The 23,833-nt window shown below is 41.0% G+C and overlaps 1 protein-coding gene across 3 annotated transcripts in view; it reads right to left on the reverse strand.

The window, feature by feature from the left end:
* The window catches only part of wipi1 (WD repeat domain, phosphoinositide interacting 1), a 28,874-nt gene extending 8,899 nt beyond the window's left edge, over positions 1–19,975 (reverse strand). Inside the window, exons 1-7 of one of the 3 annotated variants that reach the window (XM_075454141.1) lie at positions 19,607–19,975; positions 16,403–16,485; positions 9,222–9,391; positions 6,069–6,165; positions 3,493–3,590; positions 1,597–1,689; positions 1,240–1,310 (exon numbers count right to left, since the gene is read on the reverse strand). In XM_075454141.1, coding sequence (XP_075310256.1) covers positions 1,240–1,310; positions 1,597–1,689; positions 3,493–3,590; positions 6,069–6,165; positions 9,222–9,391; positions 16,403–16,485; positions 19,607–19,695 — 701 coding nt within the window. In that variant the 5' untranslated portion in view covers positions 19,696–19,975. The remainder of the gene's footprint in view (positions 1–1,239; positions 1,311–1,596; positions 1,690–3,492; positions 3,591–6,068; positions 6,166–9,221; positions 9,392–16,402; positions 16,486–19,606) is intronic. The other 2 variants (XM_075454140.1, XM_075454139.1) reach the window with 2 other exon arrangements.
* Positions 19,976–23,833: the final 3,858 nt, after the last annotated feature.

The following is a 23,833-nucleotide window of genomic DNA, read 5'->3' on the forward strand; positions in this document are numbered from 1 at the left end:
GAACATACATGCGATGATTATGAACAGACAATAAATCTTAACTTTACAAGTGTTGCAAAGTTATCTTTGTGCATGTTTTATGTCATTAGTTTACTTTAGTTTAGTTCAATTTAGTTCAGTTTAGTTCAGTTTAGTTCAGTTCAGTTTAGTTTGGTTAAGTTTAGTTCAGTTCAATTTAGTTTGGTTTGGTTCAGTTTAGTTTAGTTTAGTTCAGTTTAGTTGTATCACTTCTAGTCTTAGACAATTTACTCATCATAAACTGTTGTGCTGGATCTCAATCCTGATACCACTGATCACAAAATTTGAGATTTGAAAGAGAGATTTGAAAATGCTATTTGAAACCATACTAGGCTGGTTGACTGTAAGCCATTTTTGATTAAATTCAGTGTATTCACGTAGACAATAAAATGTTCAAACACCAGTACTGGACAGACCTGCCAACAGTCAGGAATGTGTGGGGGAATTTGAAACAAAAGTGTGATGACTATCAAATATAAAATTCTGTGTATTTTGTCAGATGATATAAATGATAACTGCTATGAGTAATCATAGTAGGAAACCTGAGCACTCCAAAGGCTTCACATAGTAGCTTTATTCCTTCCTGCAATCTGATGGTGATTTGCCATTTTGCCCGGCAGAGTGGCAGTTTTGTCTAAATGTTTTCTCACTATTCCAGATATTTTCTTGATTTCCACGGTTCCTCTTTACAGTTATTTCCTGCTTCCTCTTGCTTTGTAGAATGAGGTATCATCAGCATTCTTTTGCAAACCACAGTTACTTTGTGATATTTATAAACAGACGATAACAATGAATATGTGGGCAAGAAACAAGATTTTCCATCATTTGAAGTCCAAGTGGTTATTACCAGCCATATTTGATGGAGATTGGATGCATGTAGGATAACAGGATGTAGGATTTCCAGATTTAGTACTTAGAAGAGGTGATACTGATGGAAAAAATGTCAGCCCCTTCCTAATGACAGTTCTTCACTATACAGCTATAGCCAGTTAGGTTGTTCAGTGATAATTAAGTTATGAGGATTTATGAGTAGAAGATTGCTAAAACTTGCATTTGTACAAATTATATTGCACAAATCTGTACGTACACGTATATGGAAACATGATCTAGGATGTTGACTTGAGATTTATACATTTTCAACCGTGCTCATGCATTGGTCAGCATTTCAGTATGGCACTCTTCCACAGACTGCAGATCTTAGATAATTGGAAGAACTCTGACCTCTTCATGCCTCGGCGAAATTCAAACAGACGCAGGCCCTCCGAAACAGAGAAGACTCGAATGACAGTACCCTGTAGAGACAAACACAAGAGCAAAATGTGTTTGTGGAATACATCATTTGCACATTTTACATCCCCAGTTGACACCCTTCAGTGCCCCACCAGTTCAAATTCAATACTAAATGTGATACGTAAGACCTGGTAGTGGCATTGGAGGAAAAGTCAGGAGCTCAACACACTTATAAGCACTGATTCTCTGGGGGACAACCCTTTATTCCAAATTCCAGTTAAATGAAGCGGTTGTCTGTCACAGTGGTCAGGGACATAAGTACGGTGGTCTTTGCTGGATCTTTCTTACCCTCTCTGAGGCACTGGCAACTTTGGTGGCTGAGGCGTTGAAGGCGAGAGCTGCCAGAGGACTATCATGAGCCGGAATCATTGTCACTGTGCTCTGAAATGACACAAGAAGTCTTACCCTACTATGTAAAACTGTTTAGATTGATCTTGTCTAGAGAAACCTGACCCTGATTCTAGACTGAATAAAATCTGGTCACATGAAAAAGAAATAAAATCAAAATCAAAAAGGTGAAAAGAAAGAAAGAAAGAAAAAAAACCTGGGCCATGAAAAAGAAATCGAAGATGTTTTTATTGTAATGGCCCCGCCTCTGTGCTGTATGAGGTGTCACAGAGTAAAGAGAAGCATTCTTTGTCTGCCTGGGTTCACACTAAGAGTAAACATGTGACTGAGGTCAGCTAATGTGGTGCCAGATTCATAGAAACCTGAGGCTGCATGTGACCCATTCTGCAGGCCAACAACATATTGTGCTTTCCAGCACTGTATTTTTCTTAAAGATAAGTGTTTCCTGAAACTGTGTTTTAGCTACAAATAACATAACTTTTTAGTTTTATACATTTGTCATAATATATTTTTCCTAGAATATTAAAACTATTAACTGATTTCCTCCTAACACAGGTTTAGTGTTGATGAGAAGCAGTTACTGGACTTTACACAAAAGGATCCAGGTCACAGGGAAGATGCAGCATATCAAAGTGCCTTCATAGTGAACAGTGTCTGGCAAACAATATAGCAACGTGAAGAGCATACTGTACATGTGGAGGAACAGCAACAAGGGAAAAGTTATCAGAGAAAACAATATCACTGTTCACTGTGTTCTAGTTTGGAGTTCAGTTTCAGGACAGTTCAGATAAGAGTTGAATGAACTTCAACATTCTGTTCAAATTCAATGGGGACACACGGAATTCACTTCTGTGCATGTACTCCTAGCATCTGAGCAACTGAGATTTTGTGCGTTACCTTTGGGTTTGATTGTTATGTTGCCACAATAATCAGAAGTACTTTTAGCAACTAGTGTATAACCATTGAAGGCAGATCAATGAGAATTGTTAGGCATTGGAACAAGACAGGATCTTTTCCATGACACTGGAACCTTTTCCTGACTCCAGCTAAAGTTGAGGAGGCGCCTCAGTGATGAATCAACAACTTGCATCATTTTGTAGATTCTTAGCTGAAGGAATACGCAAACTATTCAACATGACTGAGTCAAACATTTTGCTCCCAAAGAAGCTTTATAGTTAGCCTACAGCAGAACAAAGATTGCACTTCTATGGAGTTAAAATTTTAAGAGCTTTATATGTTGTGGTCATTATATAAACAGCAGTCATGTGTTAACATCCCAGTCTGAACAAGCAGCAATTTTCTCTCTGGAGTGTATTTTTTCATAGCGCTTTGTTTATATTCGCAGCACTCCGTATCAACCTGCTCATCTCATAAGTGAAGCGTCAGATGAATGGTGTATTTTATGAAAAGGAAGAATCAAATGATACATTAACACCCCGTCGTGAGCATGTACAGAGCCTAAAGATGAAACAACAAAGAAGATCAGAACCGCTGTCATAACACCTACAATCTTTGAGCTTCAGGTTCTGTCAAACTATCTGAGACAGAGCAAGTCTGTGTCAAATATCTCTGTAGTAAGCTCCAAAGGTTCTAAAAGCTTCGAAATATAGGAAAAGAAACTAAATTCCAGGCCTTTGCTTTAAGCACAACTGCAGATAGCCAGCCATTTATTAATGCTAAAAGCAGACCTGATTGTCCAGGATTCTTAAATAGACCATGGATCCTGAATGACATTTCATCAGAATATAACTCCAAGAAAACTAACTCGGCCCGGTCTAAATCATTGAGAATTAAAGGTGGTTGTGCTGCATTTTTAGGTGTTTACATATTTCGTACCAAACTGTTGGCATCATACACTATTATCTCTCCAATGGTGGTGCTGCCAGGGTATGCCAGGTAGGAGTTGGAATGATTGATGGAGAGAGCACAGAGACCTGCAGAAAGACAAAACATTTCAGTATTGCAAATAAATCAATCATACATATACTTGTATCTGAAGGTAAAAGAACATTTCAAGGATAAATCAGTTTTATTTTAACAATAGAGGTATGAATTCTTGGCGGAATTTTGAAGAAAACATGAGAAAAGGGTTCAGATTATTCAGATTAAAGGGGAACTCCGGGGCATTTGAAGCGCGTTTCCATTGCTAGAGGTTGTCAAATACTGATAGTAGGACACAGAGAGGTGCAAATCTGCGCTCCCTGTGTGGAGATCGCGCTGTTCGCACAGCGTGTCATGCGAGGCTAATAAGTGGTGGCTAAGGGGCAACTGCTAACCCTTCCACGTAAAACAACAACTTGCACACAGCAGAAACGTCACACCACTTTATAAACCATCCGACAATAAAGTCACAAGCCTTACCATCAAAACCATATGCATGGTTCTCACATTACTGGCATGGGGACGTTACAAAACAACTTTATAAACAGCATGTAACTCACCGGCTGGTTGTAGGCTCGCGCATGTGAAAGCCCAAAAGAGTCGATGGACGATAATCCCATATACAAAACAATTATCTTCTCTAGAAAAACTGCGTTCAAGTATTTAAAACATTACAACAATATTACTGGGCATGTATTGTTGTAATGTTTTAAATACTTGAACGCAGTTTTTCTAGAGAAAATAATTGTTTTGTATATGGGATTATCGTCCATCGACTCTTTTGGGCTTTCACATGCGCGAGCCTACAACCAGCTGGTGAGTTACATGCTGTTTATAAAGTTGTTTTGTAACGTCCCCATGCCAGTAATGTGAGAACCATGCATTTGGTTTTGATGGTAAGGCTTGTGACTTTATTGTCGGATGGTTTATAAAGTGGTGTGACGTTTCTGCAGTGTGCAAGTTGTTGTTTTACGTGGAAGGGTTAGCAGTTGCCCCTTAGCCACCACGTATTAGCCTCGCATGACAGGCTGAGCGAACAGCGCGATCTCCACACAGGGAGCGCAGATTTGCACCTCTCTGTGTCCTACTATCAGTATTTGACAACCTCTAGCAATGGAAACGCGCTTCAAATGCCCCGGAGTTCCCCTTTAAGTTTGATATATCCTTAGCTCCTAATACTGTGTATTGCCAATCAATGACAACGAGCAATCTTTTATGATAGTTGTGGACAAGTACCTTTAGTTTCTCTGCAGGAGAGCTGACTATTATACTTGACAAAAACCCTCCAGATTCCATAAATTGTTGGGCTTTATTGCAGGGACAATTTATTTGAGAATATTGAAGTCAGGAGACTGCAATGGCCACTCCAGAACCTTCCATTTATCACCCCGGATAGGTCAACAGGTCACAGGGCCAACACAAAGACAAACAACCATGCGTGCTCTCACTCTGGTGGTCAATATAAACTCACCAATGAAGCTAACATGCATGTTTTGGAACTTTGGAAGGAAGCTGGAGAACCTGGAGAGAACCCACGCATGCATGAGGAAAAAACTAAACCTCCACACAGGAAATTCCCAGCCATAAATTTGAACTGGGAATCTACTAGCTGGGATGTGACAGTGGCAACTTCTACACTACCGTTCAGCCTAAATCGCAGTTTGACTTAAAGGTATTCTCAAATGTGACTACATTCCCTCTCCCCTTTGTAGCTCACAAACCCCCTGAAAAATCAGAACTTTACTTCCATGCTTCATAGAAGAAATGGTGCACTTATCGTCACAAGCCTTGTTGACTCCTTTTCAAACAGTGTTTTTGGTTTTGACTATGAAGTTCACATTGGGTCACATCACTCCAAAGACTTTGTTCCAGAACACCAATGGTGTGTAAACGTTTGATCAAGGCCATGTAGGGGATTTCAGTTATTATTAATACTTCAAAAGAACACATATGTTGTGTAATACATATGTGAAACTGATGTTAATTAGTATCTTAGATATACTGTATAAAGTATCCTCATTCTTCACAGAGAGAGGGGCACACAGATCCTCCCCTCACTAACAGCTGAACACTGTTGAGTTCACAGCACAGACCTGGCTGATAGGTCATGACAGTATCTTATGATAATGAGAATCTGTGAGTGCGGATGTGTTTTTTGTGTGAGACAGAAACCAAAGAGCCTGAAAATGGAAAAAGTTAGCCTGGGGGCCTGTTTATTAAAAAAACTTATTTAATGCCTCTTAATTTGTTATTTTTCCCTCTGTGGTATTAAAAAAAAAATCAAATGGATTTCAATTTCAAGTTTGAAATGATAGTATTTCTTGTTTATGATTCAATGGAGTCATTGAGAACAACACAATTGTTTACCAACAGGAATGATAGAGAATGTCAAAAAGCTTTAGTAAATTGGAGTCATCCTGTGAAAAGTTGTCAACCAACCCAACTCACTGGGTTAGGCTTAGAAAATGTTTCTGTGAGCTCCATCTGTGCAGGGCTCCCACTCTGGCTCTGTGTATCATGACTTTTTGTACCTGAGGGGTTGGACGGAGTGTTGAGCAGAGTCTTGAGCAGTTTCATGTCTTTGATGTTATGGATATAAATGGAGTCTTCAAGGCACACCACCAGCCTCTGCAACACACAGCAGCCCTCAGGTACTTCAGTGAAATCAATGAAAGCATATGGGACAACATCTCAGCTGCCCCAAACCAAGTTCTGTTGATCTCACGGAGCAGGTGTCCAGGAACACTGATGTGAAAGTAATCCTAGAATTCACAGATCATGTTTCTATCAACAGTACGTGCTGTGTCATGAATACAATTGTATTATTCTCATAAAACATGTGATTTCACCCCCTTCCAGGATTAGCTGTTGGGGAAGATTAAGGTGACATCAGTGTTTTGTAACATGGATTTTCTCACCAAAGTTAAGGTAGGGTTAAGGTTTTCAGGTAAGTTGGCAATCAAAAGACAGTTTATGTTGTCATAAGAACCTGGAAGATAAAACATTTACAATCCGCTTTTCATAGCTTGTTTCATGAAAATGCTGATTTATGTCCCCTAAACATAAACAATAATTGGCTTGTGTTAACTTGGATAGGAATATACAGTCTATACATATCATTATATTATCTATAGCAAAAACTAAATGCAGACACAGTGTGTGAAAACACAAAGTATACCCTTTTCATACGAATTAAGAGGATAAGTAGCAGATAGGTGCTGCTGGTCATATCCACTTGAATAATTTATCATCAGCCAGTGTAAGCACCTTTATGAAAGCAGATGTTTTGTCCGTTTGCTGCTCTGGTGCATTTAGGGGTGGTTTAATACAATGCCAAAGAGGAGGAAAAACATCAGTAATTACCTGAGAGAAGCAGCTGTTAACGCCTATCAATCTACGAAGGGTTATAAGATCATTTCCAGACTATTTGTGGTCCATTATTTTATGAAAAAGATTTACTCACAAATGGGAAAAAAATTCAAGACGCTTGCCTTTTTCCCCCAAGAATGCATATCCCAGTAAATTCACCTCAAAGTCAGACAGACTATGCTAAAAGAAATTGTAGAAAACCCAAGAGCGACATCTCAGATTCTACAGGCCTCAGTTAGCATGTTAAATGTTCATAAGAGTATAAGTAGAAAATCATTGAACAAGTATGATAGGTTTGGAAGGGTTACCAGGGTTACTGAACTAGGAGACCTCACAATTTTTATGATTTTTATACCCAAGAAACGTAAGATTCTGGAGGAGGAAGACATGGACAGTTTAGCACCTTGGTGGCTGCTGGCTCTGAGTCAGGTGGCCGGGCCGCTCTGGTGGGGGTGGTGCTGGGCCTGGGCCCTGGTGTCTGACTGTTTTTTCTGGAACCTCTGATGTGTCCATTTTTTTTTTTAGGGGGTTGTGGCGTATGGTGGGGTATGGTGGTGCTTTTCCCCTGTTGGGGGCAGCTTGAGTGGGCCTGGGTGATGGTGGGTCTCAGGCCCAGGTGGTTGCGACTGTTGTGACTGCGTGTTTGTTTTTTTTCTTTCTTCATTCTTTTCTTTATTTGTAGGGGCCCTCTGGGATGGGGCGGGTGGGTGCCTTCTGGGTGCACAGTAGCTCCCCGAATTCGGTCGCTGCAGGCCCAGACCTGGTGGACATCAGGGCCTCCTGCCCTGTGGCAGGTCAGAGGAAGCGGGGGGGCCTATTGCGGCCAGTCTCTGGCTGCCTTCTCTGGGGGAGTTTCTCTCCTCCCGGCCTTCTACATCCCCATACCCCTCTCCCTTCTGGCTCCTGTACACAGCACACACTCACGCACCTAGGGTTTGGGGAGCGTAGTGGATGGGACCACGTAGGTGGTCCCCTTTGCTGCACTTTGCAGCCTCCCGCCCCTGATTAATTACACCGTAGACATTACGACTTATCAGACACACACGCACATTAGGGCTTGGGGGGTGGTAGCGCTGAGTGGTATCTGGTGGGTGGGGCTCTTTGGGTATGTAGGTTGCTCGGAGGGCCACACTCCCAGTTCTACAAGGTTGACTGCCGCTCACTTTTATTTCCTCACTATTAGACATTGAGGGCCTTTGTCCATCAACAGGGGGGAGGAGTCTCCCATACCTGCCCTCAACCCACTCAAATATTGAAGAGCCAGGGGGGCGAGGGGAGGGGTCTTCCCACACCCCTGTTGCCTGGTTGCTGCCTGGGGCATGCGTTGGCCCACTATGTTTGGCTGTCTGGGGAGCCTGGCCCTCTCTGGTATTGGGCGGGGCCTCTGCCGGGAGGTTTGGGGGCGCTCGGGCTCGTGGGGCCCGGGTCCAGCGCACGGGCCTTGTCTGGGTGGCAGGGGCCAGTGGGCTGTCGCCCCTGGTTCCCGGGGGGCCTCTGCCCTATGCTTTTCTGTTTGGTTTTTATAGGTGTAGCAGCGGGTTGTCTGGTTTTTCATTGTTTTCTCTGATTGTTTCTTTCTATTTCTGTTCTGTTCCGTTTCTTTTTCTTTTCCTCTTTCCCTGTCCCCGGTCAGGTTCGGCACTATCACATGTTAAGTATTGTAACAAAAATAAATACATAAGCAGTTGATGATCATCAAGGGGAGCTTCCCTTGGCAAAGCAAATGTGTTTGGCATAAACGGTATTCAGATTACAATTCTTCTGCCATAATGGACAGGAAAATAAAAAGATGGTTTTTCAGTCAATCAAACCTGTAAACCTAGATTTATACAAGTACAGCACCTAATCACTTTAAACATGGAGCCTTGGAACATAGCTATCTACCTGCACAATAAGGACTACAACAGACAGGTCCAAGGCCATGACAGTTTCATTAACGAACAAAAGTTGCTCAAATATTTGGCGATGTAAGAAGAAAAAAAGGTTCACTAATAAATGCATTGGAGCATGTTTTGAGCATAGAACACTTTCTATATGTTTGTGTGTATACTAAAATGAATTGGCCTTTTTGGTCCTGTCTATCAGATGTGTTTATATGGTTAGCAGGAATTACAAAATCAGATAATCAAATAAATACTACCTTTGCAATCAAATAAATCAAATCAGATTTATTTAATCTATTCATTAAGAAATTTAAGTTCAAAATAGATTTTGTTTCACAGTGGATCAAGATAGGAATTGAGCCAACAATCCGCAGCCCTGGAGGCCACTGGGCAAAATGATAAGAGTTTTAGCTGTAAAACATTCTCACTCACCTGTCTGTTGAGCTTGACGGCAAGGATGTTGTTAGGATAGCTGTAGTTGCAAATCTCTGTCCCTTTCTTGAAGTGGTAGATGTTCATGCGTTGTGGCATAGCAGCACTCACCACGACTACTAGACTGCTGGAGAACAGACGCTCCACAATGTATACATCTGGAGTCTCTGCTGACGAAGCGCAGACACAGAGGCCATGACAAAGATGCTATTGTTAGCTGGACAAAAAAGTTGGGTTTACCATGATGAACACATAAAAAACAAACAAAAAAAACAATCAGTCAAACATCTAGAACCCTGACTTTCATTTGATTTAAGGTAGAACAAAAACTACTCTTTTTTTACACTGTTGATGTAAATTCTCAGTCATCCAGGTCATGGTAATCCTAAGAGTTTGAATAAGGGCAACTGGACTTCGTGGATCTTCAAGACATTTCACCTCTCACCCGAAAGGCTTCTTCAGTTCTAAGCTAGATGGTGGGGAGTATCAGCATACAAACAGAGAGGGTCGTTACAGTCACACGTTTCACTGAACCCCTTGATTAATGTGGGGGTTAATGTGCCTGTCTGAAAGGGAGAGTTTTAGTCACAGGATCCAAGATGTGAATGGTTGTGGAACTGCCTGGGGAGGAGAGACAATGCTGCATTATAAGTGCTGGGAAGGTGATACCCGAGACCACCTCCTCAGTTCAAAGATCAGTTTAGCATAGATGGCTTCATTAGTCCCTTTCACACTGAGGAAGAACCCGTGTTTAATTCGCGAATTTAGTGTGTCCGCTGTTCCTTTCACACTGACGATCCGGGCTGGGGTGTCAACTCGATTCGCCATTCGACCCACGTCGGACCCTAGTCTTTTTGCCGAGCTGAATTTGATGTGAAAGCAATTGACGCAGGATGGACGTGGGCGTGGCGTGGGCGTGGCGTGGGCGTGGCGTGGGCGTGGGCGTGACGTGAGGAGTTTAAAAGACAGGATGGACAGCTTATCAGAACAACAGCGACAGGTGAGGACAAGTTTCACTTCAAGTTTTACTCTGCAAGTTTGAGACATTTTGCAAGATGGCCAACTGGGGAGACAAGGAGGTCCGCGAGCTCCTCAGCCTCCGAGCAGATGACGTTATTTACCACTGCATGTCGGGGACGGTGAAAGATGGACCTCTGCTGGAAGGGCTGGCGAGAAAGATGACAGAGCGCGGTTTCCCACGCAGCAAGGCGCAGGTGACCAACAAACTGAAAGCCATGAGAAGGCCTACCTCCGACGCATGGGTTGTGCCTACGTCATTGTACACGCCCATCATTTTATGCGTTTCGTGTGACGCTCTGCCACTAGGCAACGCCCCCGGAACTCGGCTTCAGGCGACACGGATCACCTAGTACGCCAAGCTTTCACATTGCTCGACGCGGGATGAAGTGGCAATTTGGACCCGCGATGGTAGCGGATCTCAGTGTGAAAACAGCTATTGACTTCTCTCTCAAACGGTCTGTCTTCTCTGTCCAGAATGTGTACATTACTGTCCTCAAATAAGTGTCCCTTCTCCTTCAGATGTAGGTGCACTGCTCAGTTTTGACCTGAAGAGTCGGTTCTCCCATGTTGGGCCATGCGCTTGTGGAGCTGCTGTTTGGTCTTGTCATGTCTGTGAGTTTTGGTTATGATTTTAGTTCCTCCTTTGTTTTACAGTCTTGTCATGTTTTAGGTTTCTTTCATGTCTTAGTTATGTTAGTTTTCAAGTCCATGTTTAGTATTTAGTTTTGCCATGTTTCGCCATTAGTTGCTCTTGTCCTGCCATCACCTTCACTCATGTCACCTGTGTTTTTCCCCTCAGCTGCCCTCACTCACCAATCACTCCTTGAGTATTTAGTTTCCAGGTTTCCCAGGTATCAGCAACAGATCCTCACCTTATCCCCATGATTGTCACTGTAAAGCCTCGTTTCCACTATGTACGGGTCGGTTCAGAACGGTTCGCTTATTTCAGTGTTTCCACTCCCACGAAAGCGTACCGGTACCATGGAACCCGTTACCATGTCTGTAACCATTCTGCTTGGGGTACCTGGCACACAGGACCGGTTCCAGGCTCTGCTCTCCGTTGTTGGTGAGGAGGCTGTGCAGCGGGAGCTCGATGGCGCTGTGCCAAAGCAAAAAGTTTTCCAGCTGATTGCCGCAAAAATGGCAGAGAGTGGTTTCAACCGGACCGCGAGCCGGTGTGGCATTAAGCTGAAGAAGCTTGGAGGTGGTTCCAAATTATGGATGTTATTTGTTATTTGCTGTTATTTGCTATTCACGCTTCGGCACGCACTCCGCCCACCCCTGAGGGTCCCCTTTGTACAGTGGGAACGCAAGCTGACCCCAAAGCGACCCGACCCGACCTGTACCGTTCTGAACAAGTCAAGTCAAGTCTTTTGTTTTTGCCATAGTCATGTTTTGTTTGGTCACAGTTTAGTTTTGTAATCTGGCTCAGCCGCTCCTTTTGTTCTCTTGGAAATAAATCAAGTCTTAATTTTTTGGGAAAATCTGCATTTGGGTCCTCCTTATCCACGCCTCGCAGCACCACCGTCTGTATATGACAGGTCTCTCCTATAGAGGTCCACACACTCCTCGCTGAACTGGTCAGGGGGTTCAGGGTGAGTGTGACTGTAACAACCTTTTCTGTTTATGAGCCGATACTCCCACCAAAAAAAAAAAAAAAAAAGCCGTCACACTAAGGGCTGAAGTGCAATGCTTTGTGGAAACAGAAAACTAAACACAGTTTTGAAAATGTTCATTTTTTAAGCATTTAGGTTTGTGAACTGCAATGAAATGACATGTAGCTGTACAGGGTGAATACAAGAAAGACGGAGAAAGTTGTCTTCTTTCTCATCACAGCATACAGCTACATGAAAGAGGAATGGTAATGTTGGGATAATGTTTGGGATACAGAGCAGGAAAGTTTCAGACCTTTTCAAGCGTCCATATTTTGTTGTTTTGACTTCATATTCAGAGTGCACTGAATATTAATGGTAATTTCTTGGTTGGAAAGATACTTTAAAAATGACCTGGTGAAAAACAAACTACACCCCATGATTCAGCAGCTTATAGAACCACCAGCAATAACTTCTACTGCAAACTTGATTTTCTCTTTTTCAACTAACACATTGCTGGGAATTGTTGTAGATTTGCTTGTGTTCTTGGAAACCATTGTCCTGTCACATGGTCCAGTTTCGACCAAGCTTTAGCTGTCAGACAAATGGTCCCACATTTCATTCTAGAATGCTTTATTTTGAAAAGGAGTTCATCACTGACTTTAAAGTCTGCAAGGTGCCCACAGCCAGTTGCTGCAAAAGAAGATGACATCCCCACCTCTTCACAACAAAGGCAGTTAAACTCTATATGAGGTGTTTGTGCTGATATGCAACGCATTAAAGAAATGAAAGCTAAACACAGATTTGAATAATTCAGGCCGCTACTTTGCAATGAAGCGACAGAAGTGGCTGTTGAGAAGGAATGAAAGAAATAAAAGTGTAAATGTGATGATCATTATATAGCACTGTGCACTATGGCACATTCACATCAACTGCAGTCGTTGGGCATGACATCTAACTTCACTTTGGCTCAATGCTCTCATTAGTGTATGAATGTGTGCATGAAAAAAAAACTGGAATCCTAAAAAGTGCTGTGTGAAAGAGTGTGTAAATGGGTGAATAGGGTTGTGGTGTGAAAGTGCATTGAGTGATCATGATAAACCCTACATAAATGCAGTACATTTATTAGCAAACTGCCAAAATTTCTGCTTTTGTAGAAGCGGTAACACTGGCCGATAATCAGTTCATGGAAAACAGCACCTGGCTGGTACTTCCACTTTTAATTTCTACGTAAGGCTACACTTAGTATTTCACACACTTTGGCTTCGTATTTGTTAAATAACTAAGGACTTTTTGTAAAATGTCATGTATTGTTGTTCTTCTATGGTTGGATTTACCTTATTCAATGACCTGATAAGGACCTGATGATTCCTTCTTAAGTCATGATACATAAAAAAAATATAAAATGGAAAGAGAGTGTACTTTTTTTTCTTCACATGACTTCACGTAATCCTATACAAAGCTCTGAATGCCATATAATATATTCATATGGATGTTTTGCAGAGCAGGTGGACCGACAGAAGGTTCACAAAGCAGATCTTTGTCCACTTTGACTTCCGTCTTTGACGGCACCATCACAGCTAAAAGCAGAGCACAGCTGAGATTGCTCCATACATGTATGAGACTCCCCCACGTGGCGGCACGAAGCTAAATCATGCTGATGTGCCTCAATTCTTTACTCACATTTGTTCTAATCCTCTTAAATAATGAACAAAGCAATTGTGCAAATGCTCATCAATGTTAAGTACTGACAGATAATGTTACCAACATGTTAGAATGGCATTTACCACATCACCAGAACACCCTCATCCTCTGTCAGGTTAGACATAAGAGAATTATTACTTCTGTAAACTACAAACCAAGTGGTCTCAAGAGGAAAATTTGGTCTTTATGTCTGCAATGAGAGGCAGCTGTCAACAGCCACAAGTTATTACTGTGTTATAACTGTATTATTACTGTGTTATTACTGCGAGTCCAGCCTTTTCTGAGCATCAGGCCAGTAAAATCCAAAACAACCCCATGTGTGTTGATGTGAGAAACACACATGAGGTGTAATTTGCAAGTCCCTTGTCAATTGTTGAATTTCCCTGCATATGATTCTTGGGACAAACATCATGAAAGCTTTCTGCTTTTTGTGTAAACTAAATTGTATCAGCTGTTCTGCACCAGACTGATGCATGAAGCATGCTAGATCTCTTCAGGGTTCTCTTAAAAGAACACTGAGTTTGGGAATCATGTCCATAATGATACAATAAGCTACTTTATCAAGGTTTTTTTTATTCATTTTAAAATGTTCATAGTTTGATGAGTCACAAGATGGAGGAAGTTTTGAAAAGGTAATGGTAATGTTTAAATGTCTTCAGTGGTTTAAATAAGCCACATTTATGCAAGAATCAGATGAGACTCCAGTGAATGTCCCAGGAGGATGTACAGTATGTCTGCAGAATCATTTCTCCAGGGGTGAAAGTTCCTTCAGCTTTGGGACAAGGCAGCTGAGTCAGCAGAAGAATGAATTCTTATCTACTCAGTCCAGTCCGGTTAGGATTGATAGACATGCAGACAAACTGACCTTATTTATCTCAAGGGGAATTTTCTGCGTTATGGCAGCCATTTTACATGGGTCCCAAAAACAGAAATGGTGTTGCATGTAAGCAACAAAACAACCAGTTCAAAGTGCTATATTTGATTTACTTTATTACATTGGTCAAAAACATGGTTTTGCAGCGAATCACAACACAGACTTGTTAAACAGTAGATGTTACATACAGTCGGCCACAAAACCGTTTGTAAACTAAATTAGATTTTTACCTTTTAAAGGGATATGCCACCCCCAGGCCAAATTAAGTGTATCCCCGCATTCCCAAGACATAAATAAGTGTGTGGGAGCGTTTTACTGGCGACCCAGGCATTGTCCGAATCTCACAGCACTGACCACTGCTTGGTTGCGCGTAATACATACATGCTAGCGTCGCCAGCGTCGCCACTCGAAATATTTCGCCCAACGTGAATTAATTTACTTGATTTACCTTCTAATTACTGTGTGAGTGGTGTACTTTCACATCGAGTGCAAATGACTGTGTAAATCAACACAGAAGGCTTGTTTTGCTCATGTCGGTTTGGGAACTAATTTCTATTGCGGAAAAACACAGCCGAAGCACACTCCCCGCTACGTCATTGGGAATCCCCCCCTGGCTGCTTCACGCTGGTTTGTTTGAGGAAAGCGGGGGTGGGAATTCCCAAAGACGTTGCGGGGAGTGTGCTTCGGCTGTGTTTTTCCGCACTAGAAACTAGTTCCCAAACCGACATGAGCAAAACAAGCCTTCTGTGTTGATTTACACAGTCATTTGCACTCGATGTGAAAGTACACCACTCACACAGTAATTAGAAGGTAAATCAAGTAAATTAATTCACGTTGGGCGAAATATTTCGAGTGGCGACGCTGGCGACGCTAGCATGTATGTATTACGCGCAACCAAGCAGTGGTCAGTGCTGTGAGATTCGGACAATGCCTGGGTCGCCAGTAAAACGCTCCCACACACTTATTTATGTCTTGGGAATGCGGGGATACACTTAATTTGGCCTGGGGGTGGCATATCCCTTTAAAAGGTAAAAATCTAATTTAGTTTACAAACGGTTTTGTGGCCGACTGTATGTAACATCTACTGTTTAACAAGTCTGTGTTGTGATTCGCTGCAAAACCATGTTTTTGACCAATGTAATAAAGTAAATCAAATATAGCACTTTGAACTGGTTGTTTTGTTGCTTACATGCAACACCATTTCTGTTTTTGGGACCCATGTAAAATGGCTGCCATAACGCAGAAAATTCCCCTTGAGATAAATAAGGTCAGTTTGTCTGCATGTCTATCAATCCTAACCGGACTGGACTGAGTAGATAAGAATTCATTCTTCTGCTGACTCAGCTGCCTTGTCCCAAAGCTGAAGGAACTTTCACCCCTGGAGAAATGATTCTGCAGACATACTGTACATCCTCCTGGGACATTCACTGGAGTCTCATCTGATTCTTGCATAAATGTGGCTTATTTAAACCACTGAAGACATTTAAACATTACCATTACCTTTTCAAAACTTCCTCCATCTTGTGACTCATCAAACTATGAACATTTTAAAATGAATAAAAAAAACCTTGATAAAGTAGCTTATTGTATCATTATGGACATGATTCCCAAACTCAGTGTTCTTTTAAGAGAACCCTGAAGAGATCTAGAATGCTTCATGCATCAGTCTGGTGCAGAACAGCTGATACAATTTAGTTTACACAAAAAGCAGAAAGCTTTCATGATGTTTGTCCCAAGAATCATATGCAGGGAAATTCAACAATTGACAAGGGACTTGCAAATTACACCTCTACTCATGCTCTCATCGCTTCATGACTAAACTGACACATGGTATGGACTAAAAGAAAGGCCCAGTGCACACTCATGGTGAATCTAGCGTGGTATACTAGCTCTTTAAATTCAAAAGAACTTATCTATCTTTACTCTTAGCTAAATATGGGTTGATATTTGACCCCCACTGATGCAAAGGGCAGTCGGGCGTTTATACTGACCACTCTCATGGATGCAGTCCAGGCTTTCCACCATGGACAGAGAAAACAGTTTGTAGCCAGTCTTTGTTCCCAAAGCCAGTGACCTGCACACAAACACACACACATACACAATTATTGTTTGTACAAGTGGAAGGCATCAGGAAAAAATGTACATTCTGAACGGGTAAGGAATGAATCCCCAGACATGCACTCCAGCTGGAAGCACACATAAGATTTGATGTGATGCTGTATAGAGGGACTTGGCGTGCATTCATTTCAAGCATTGCAGAGGATTTCCTGGTCCTCTATATTGTGCAGAAAATTTGTAAAAAAAATAAATAAAATCTTCAGGCGATGATAGTGTGACGATGAGGAGGATTTTCCCAGCAATACTCATAAATAGTAATAAAGCAATACTCCCAAAAAATGACATTTCTCAGCAGTTGCTGTTGGATGTACTGTGTAGTCAGGTGCATATGTAGCACATATTGTTGTTGGAGAGATTTCTGCCAAGGAATGAGACAGAAACATTTTCAAAGAATATATCAAAAATGTGAAATCAGACTAAGAAGTGTAGGAATTTGAAGCAGAAAAGGTCCTTGAAATAGAGAACACAGTTGTGAGACAGATACAAAAGGAACAGTAAAATAGAAGGTAATGGCATGCAAAGATGGCACAATAATGCAAGACAGGAGAGGTTATCTCTGCACCATGGGAGGCCACCCAGCAGCCTGAACCTACACCAATTAAATGATGGTGCACCTGAGCCGCCACTGACTGCCATTCTTCTCAAAAAGAACATTTTTTAGGCTCCATAACCGTAAATGCAGAGAGGAAGTCTGCTTACTGACCTTATACTGCAAGCTGGTCTCACAGGAGATGCGCCTGATAACTGAAGGCTCAGTAGAACCGGCTGTCTGGGCGTTAAGTGCTCTGTCGGAATAACACGATGCTGGGATGTTTTAAAACGATAGAGCTTGATCATTAAAGGCTTAATATATCCGAATAATCTGAAATCATATTCTGCATTTTACAGGGAACCAGTGAAGATAAAAAAAAAAAAAAAACATGACACATTTGCTAGTTTCACTGAGAGCTGCAGTATTTTGGATCAGCTGGAGGCTCAGCCATATTTAGGACACAAAGGAATGGACAGTGAGAACAAATGTAGGGTCGACTTTCCCTGCATCACCTTTCTCATTTTTACATATTGTAATATCACATATTAAATACACAAGAATAAACTGGCTAATAAAATCATAAAAATACACAACAAGCATTGCTGTCACAAGTGCCCTCGTCAAAATTCGAATTAATCCGAACATGAAAGCAGAACACTCTGTAAGAAATGGTCATGTATGAAACGTGTTCTATCTGACTGGGTCTGTACTAACCTGCCCCTTCCTGAGGTAACTATCTCCAGCTTATGTTGCAGTAACAGTTTTCAAAGTGCAGAAGATTGTAGACCAATGCTTGTTCTGTCTGTATAAGGACACGTCTCTGCTTCATAAAGTGCACTCAACACTTTGTTTGGTGAAGTAGGCAGGAGATCACAGAAACAGAAGGCTGCAGAAGTCACACGGTGCAGCTGTAGGTGAGGGGCACGGAAAATGAGCCATATTCTACAGGAGTGCAACATGTTTCTGCCTATTAAAAAGTGGGACAAGTCAGGACAGGAATGTACAGACTTAGGTCTACAGGAACAGGTAGCCATCAAGAAAACGACTCATGTTTAAGTGTCTCAAACTGGTCAAACACTACATGTTAGAATGACTTATAAGCAACTGCTTATGCCATGTGAGGTTAAATACAAGGCACAAGAAATGAGACGTCACAGAATCAGATAAATTGTTTAACAAGACATTAAAAGAATATCACATTTGTACTCCTGCATGTTGAATTTGTGGTAATAAACAAATGCTTCACTTAGAGGGGTATGCTCAAGTCAAGCTCCTATTGGATGACTTGTGTTAAGTAGTCTGAATGCTTCTTTACACCGGCTGCCTGTCCATCAGAGGATAGACTTTAAAGTTCTGGTGCTGGTCTGTAAAGCTCTGAATGGTCCAGGACCAGAATGCATCAGTGACCTCCTGACCCAGTATGAACCTTCCAGACCTCTCAGCTCATCTGGATTCGGTCTTCTATCAGTTCCCAGAGTCAGAACCAGACATGGAAGAGCTGCATTCAGCTTCTATACTCCACATGTCTGGAACAAACTCCCAGAAAGCCTCAGATCAGCTGAAACACTCAGTGGATTTAAGTCCAGGTTGAAGACACACCTTTATTCAGCTGTGTTTGAATAAAGCTCAAAACTTAATCACATTTTAACTACTGATTTTATCTGAGTTTATTTATATTTCTTATTTCTTTCTTTTTTGTTTAAAATTTAAATCATGCTTTTTATTTCTACTGTTTTAATGTATCTGTAAAGCACTTTGAAACGCCCTGTAGTTGAATTGTGCTGTACAGATAAACTTGCCTTGCTTTGCCTTCTTTTCAAAAGTTACTCTTTTTAAAGTAGAGAAACTGCTGGGCAAATTGTTGCCCTTGAGCAAAATGCTGCAACAGAAACGCTGCCATCACAGCTATCATTAAAAATGTATACTAACACTGGGCAATGCCAAGCAAGTCACCAAGTAATGGGCGTTCAACCCCAATGGAATGTTGCATTCAAACAAAAACTAAAGAAATCGGATTTCCCATTTGAAAAACGGTGTTTTTTAACCCTAACATTCATGTTTTATGTTGCATTCCCTGAAAAGTGTACTGAGCCAAGTAAACATAAAGTTATTCAATTATTGTTGAATTATGTGGCCCATACTGACAAGTATTTTGTTGACTCAGGGGCTTTTCCAATCTGTCCAGCAGGTTGGACGGAAGGACTGGACAGTCTGTACAGTGTCTCGTGCTACACCCTTGATTCAAAGAGAAAATCACGGCCAAGATTGAAAGATTTACTCCTGACAACAGAAATGAGACGTCTGAACAGACTGGGTTTTTAGGCTAAATGCTAGTTTTCTCAGATCGCTACTGGGTACAATGAGCAAGCCGGATTTTCAATGTAACATTCATTATTGGAGTAACTAGTAGTTAAAAACCACAGGATGATGGTGGGCTTATTCATTCTTTTTTATCATTTCATTTATCTGTTGTAACGGTAACTGCGCGGTTGGAATGGACGCTTTGGGCTCTCGGTGGACTCAGCTAAGCCTCTTGCTTGCTTACGTGGAGTCTTGATTGAAAGATGCGCAGCCGAATCGGAGCCCCGGCTCGTCCGCTCCGCAAGCGACGCCCGCACCTTCTGTGGTTTCCATCCCGATGCCCAGCGACCTCCTTCCCTCCCGCCAAACTGGACTGGAGGCCTGGGATCGGCTGCACCTCGACACTCGATGTCGGCGGAAGACGGCTCCAATTTGGCAGAAATGTGGAAAAGGTTTGATATATGTTAAGTTGGCGCTCGAAGCGGTTCCGGCGGCTCCCTCTGCTAAAGATAGGTTCCAAATTCAGTTTGTGTACGGCTGTTTCCTGGGCCGGTTTTTCCGGAGCCGAGAGGAAAAGATGAGCAAAACAGAAGCAAAACAAGAACAGCTGACGGAGCTACGTCACAGCTCCACCTTTCCTATTGGCTGGTAATCCAACAACGCTGTCACTGCTTCAATTTTGATTGGCTAAGTGTTATTGGTCTATTTTTATTGGCTGAGGAAACTCTTCGTGGAGTGGTTGTGAACTCCATTCATGTAACGTTGTCATTTGTGTATTGTAAAAAATAAAAAAATTGAAAAAATAAATAAATAAACAAACTCAAGCTAAAAATGAGGTTTATAAAATAACTGAAGGTTGTTTTAAAGACTTTTTCAGTTTTTTTTAGGTTTGTTGCTGCATCAGTGTTAAAATAAAAATGAATGTTTCAGTAAATGTTCCAGTGTACTCATTATTTTTGCATTTTGTTGTTTTGCCAATAAATGATTGTATTTCTAAAAAAAAAAAAAAAAAAGTAACGTTGTCATATGCAGAGAAAAAATAAATATTGCCAAACCATTCAAATAAAGAATAACTGTAAGTGTTGTCTCGTCATTGCAAAATACAATCAAATCCCTCAAATCCCGCTTAAAACTTAGTTGTAGTGGCCATTTGTCCATAAAAAAACAAATTACACTTAAACCAAACAAAATCAAAAGGCCACTGATGCACCATGGGGGATGTGGTTTAACGCAGGCAAAAGAAGATGAATGTCCCAAATGAATTTTTGCGTTTTCTGATGATTTACTTCAAAACAATAAAACAATAAAACAAACAAAAGAACAAAAGAAAACCATGCCTGCTGCTCTCTCCTTTTCCCTGGTAAAAAAAAGCATTGGCCCACCCGGGTGTGTGCTGGTAATCCAGGTGCCTACCTACACAAATTAGCTTCAGGTGCATAGTGTGACCCAATTACCAAAATATTCTAAACAAATAACTAATGAAGAATATTAGCAAAAAAAAATCTAATCTCAATAAAGCAATGAAATTAATCAAATAAAGTTACTCATAATCAAATTAAATTTACAACTAGAACCAAAAAAACAGAAGCTAACTTTACAAATAGCTCCTACATTAGTAGCTTCCCCTAGCCTGGGAATTCCCATGCTGCTTTGCGCTCGATTTCATTCTCACTGCAAAGTCAGCCTGGAAAGCACCGCCCTTATTTTTGCCAGAGTTTGGGAACCAATCACAGAACGGGGGGGGAGCTTCACCCTGGGGTCATTTGAACCGTGACATCCAGCCAAGTAGCCCACCCGAAGTTTTTCCGATCTTGGCTGAACATCAGCCGAGTTACTGAGGTATCCCGAATAGCTTAGTACAAGCGCTAATGGACCCTGGCAGTATCTCCAAAATGACCACACTAAAATCACATGTCATGACACCAAACTTCTACAGTAGTACAAATATGGTCTGTACTCACAAAACGATGCATTTGGAAGTTTGTACATAGTCCAGGAGTTTATTATTATCAACACAATCCTGATAGCTTTTCTGCTGCTAAAGCTTCGTTGACGTCACTTCCTTGATCTGGGAGCTTCAAAGTAAGATAAGGGTTGATCTACTACTGTAGACAACAAAGCAAGGCTGCTCAATTTCTCCATTATTAAAATAAATTCACAACTCTACAACATAAAAAATCATGTAGAATATAGCATATAGGCCTACTTTGTTGTCAATTTAAGTAGCTTGGAGCGCAAGTTTACTTTTATTTTCCTTTTTTTCTTCTTTCTCGTCGAATTTCTGTCGTCATCTGGTATAAGTGATACAATTGGCTATGAATCGCGCGCAAAGCAGCATGGGAAGAACCTGACGTCATTTGATAGACATTTGAAGCGCCCAATAAACGGCTCTAGGCATTCGTAAACCACGCCTAAAATATGAGAAAATGCACACCTAGTTCCCAGACCACCATCTCATCGAGATTGTGGACGCCTCAGCCAGGCTAAGCTTCCCCAACCTTGCAGAACAGTTGAATTGAAAGTTATTGGCCATTTTGAACCAATAGAGACCAGTGGGATAGAGAGTGATGCTGATTTAGAACTTTAACTTTGGTGCATTTAGACAGTTGGCACAGTTACATGGATCATTTATATGTCTGTTGGAAAAATATCATAAGGTTATACTATACGAAAACCTTGGATTTAGAAGGCATCACACTGTTACTTCTTTCTCTTCTGTCTGAACCTTGCTTCACTGAATGTCTCATGACCTTGTTTGGCTAGTGATCTCACAGTAGAAGACATAAATAGCGATTGTATCATTTCTTGAACTCAGACAACTCTGTGCTCAGCTTTGTAATAAGTTACGCTGACTTGTCTCCTTGCTGCAAAAATAAATGTTTTGTGTTTAACTGACTCCAGCGACTCTGAGCCTCATTTAGAGAATTTTCTTAACAATGCCATTTGCCTACAATCTCAGAAGGCCATTCATTACTAGATGTCTGAAGTTATTCCCAACTTGGCTCTATAATTTGCATATGCACATAGGAACTTAAATCATTAGAATTTTCTGAATTTGTAACTTTTCTTAGATGATAGAATAAATATACAGTACTAACCGCCCTCGCTAAACCACTACGGTCAGATTCGTTATTCTATTAATAATAAAAAACATAAATATAAAATAGAATAACTTGAGAATAATTTTATATTTTATTTGATATTATTATTAATTTTTTTTATATATTTTATATTTCATATATTTGTTATATTTTCGTATATTTAATAATATTATTAAAATATTAAAATATATTATTATTAAAATATTTTATATTTTATAGTTATTATTATAACTTGAGAAGTAATTCTGATTCTGATTCTGAATAAACTAAAAGTTTATTTCCACAAAATGACACCAACATATGCAGTTAGACATTCCAAGTGCTGTCTTAGAGGTACAGACTCTTTCAATTCTGGGGTTTAGATACAAAGATATGAAATCAAATAAACTGAAATGCTATGACAGGAAATGAAATGTAGAAATACTTAATTTATTCCAAAGTCAGTCCCAGTGAACATACCGAAGCACAGAATTAGCCTTCTTTATCAGATTGGACTCTCCACCATAGATTTATAGAAGATCTGCCGTCTGTTCTATACCTTATTGTAGACAGCCTTATTGTAGTCAGCCTTATTGTAGACAGCCTCAGTGTTGTCTCTCCACATTGTACATTGTCCTGTTGAACTCCCAGGTATCTGTAGACGTCAACCCCCTCCACCTCTTCCACCTGTATGGTGAAAGTGTTTGGCTTGTATCTGGTCCTCCTCATGTTCGCAGTCATCTCTTTTTTCTTTTGTACAGTGCACAGTGAAAATGAGTACACCCCTGTTGAAAAGTAACATTTTGAACAATATTTTAATACACACACAAGTTATTCCCAAAACGTGCATAGTGTAAGTTTAATACAACATCTGTTCAGCTTACAACAGAAAAGAAAGGCCAATAATATAACTTAAATGACATATTTGTCCATTTTTGTGAAATGATGCTGGTGCAAAAGTGAGTACACCCCTATGTTAAACTCCCTGAGAATGGGCCGTGTTGGCCCGAAATGTCATGAAATGAAAAGGCATTAAAAGGGAGGTCATCGTTGTGCGTTTCATCCTTGCCTTACATTGAAATTTTACATTTTGAGTCTGCACCAGGCTAAAAGAGACGTGTGTGAGATTTGACTGAAATCCTATGGAGAGTATCATGATCTGCTTCAGTAGTCACAGTACATGTTGACAAGCATGTTTCTTTTGGTGAAATTCACTCCCACTACTATGCTTGACTTTAAGCATGGGGCACTTTTCTTTGTACAAATCACTTTTTACCACCACACAGGCTTGACACCATCGAAAGCAAATTTGTTTATCATTGTCTCATCAGAGACAAACAAACTAAGGATATGGATTGCTGGAACCATGTCCTGTGATCTGATGACACCAA

Source organism: Odontesthes bonariensis, chromosome 21, assembly GCF_027942865.1.
Source record: "Odontesthes bonariensis isolate fOdoBon6 chromosome 21, fOdoBon6.hap1, whole genome shotgun sequence".
Lineage (NCBI taxonomy): Eukaryota > Metazoa > Chordata > Actinopteri > Atheriniformes > Atherinopsidae > Odontesthes > Odontesthes bonariensis.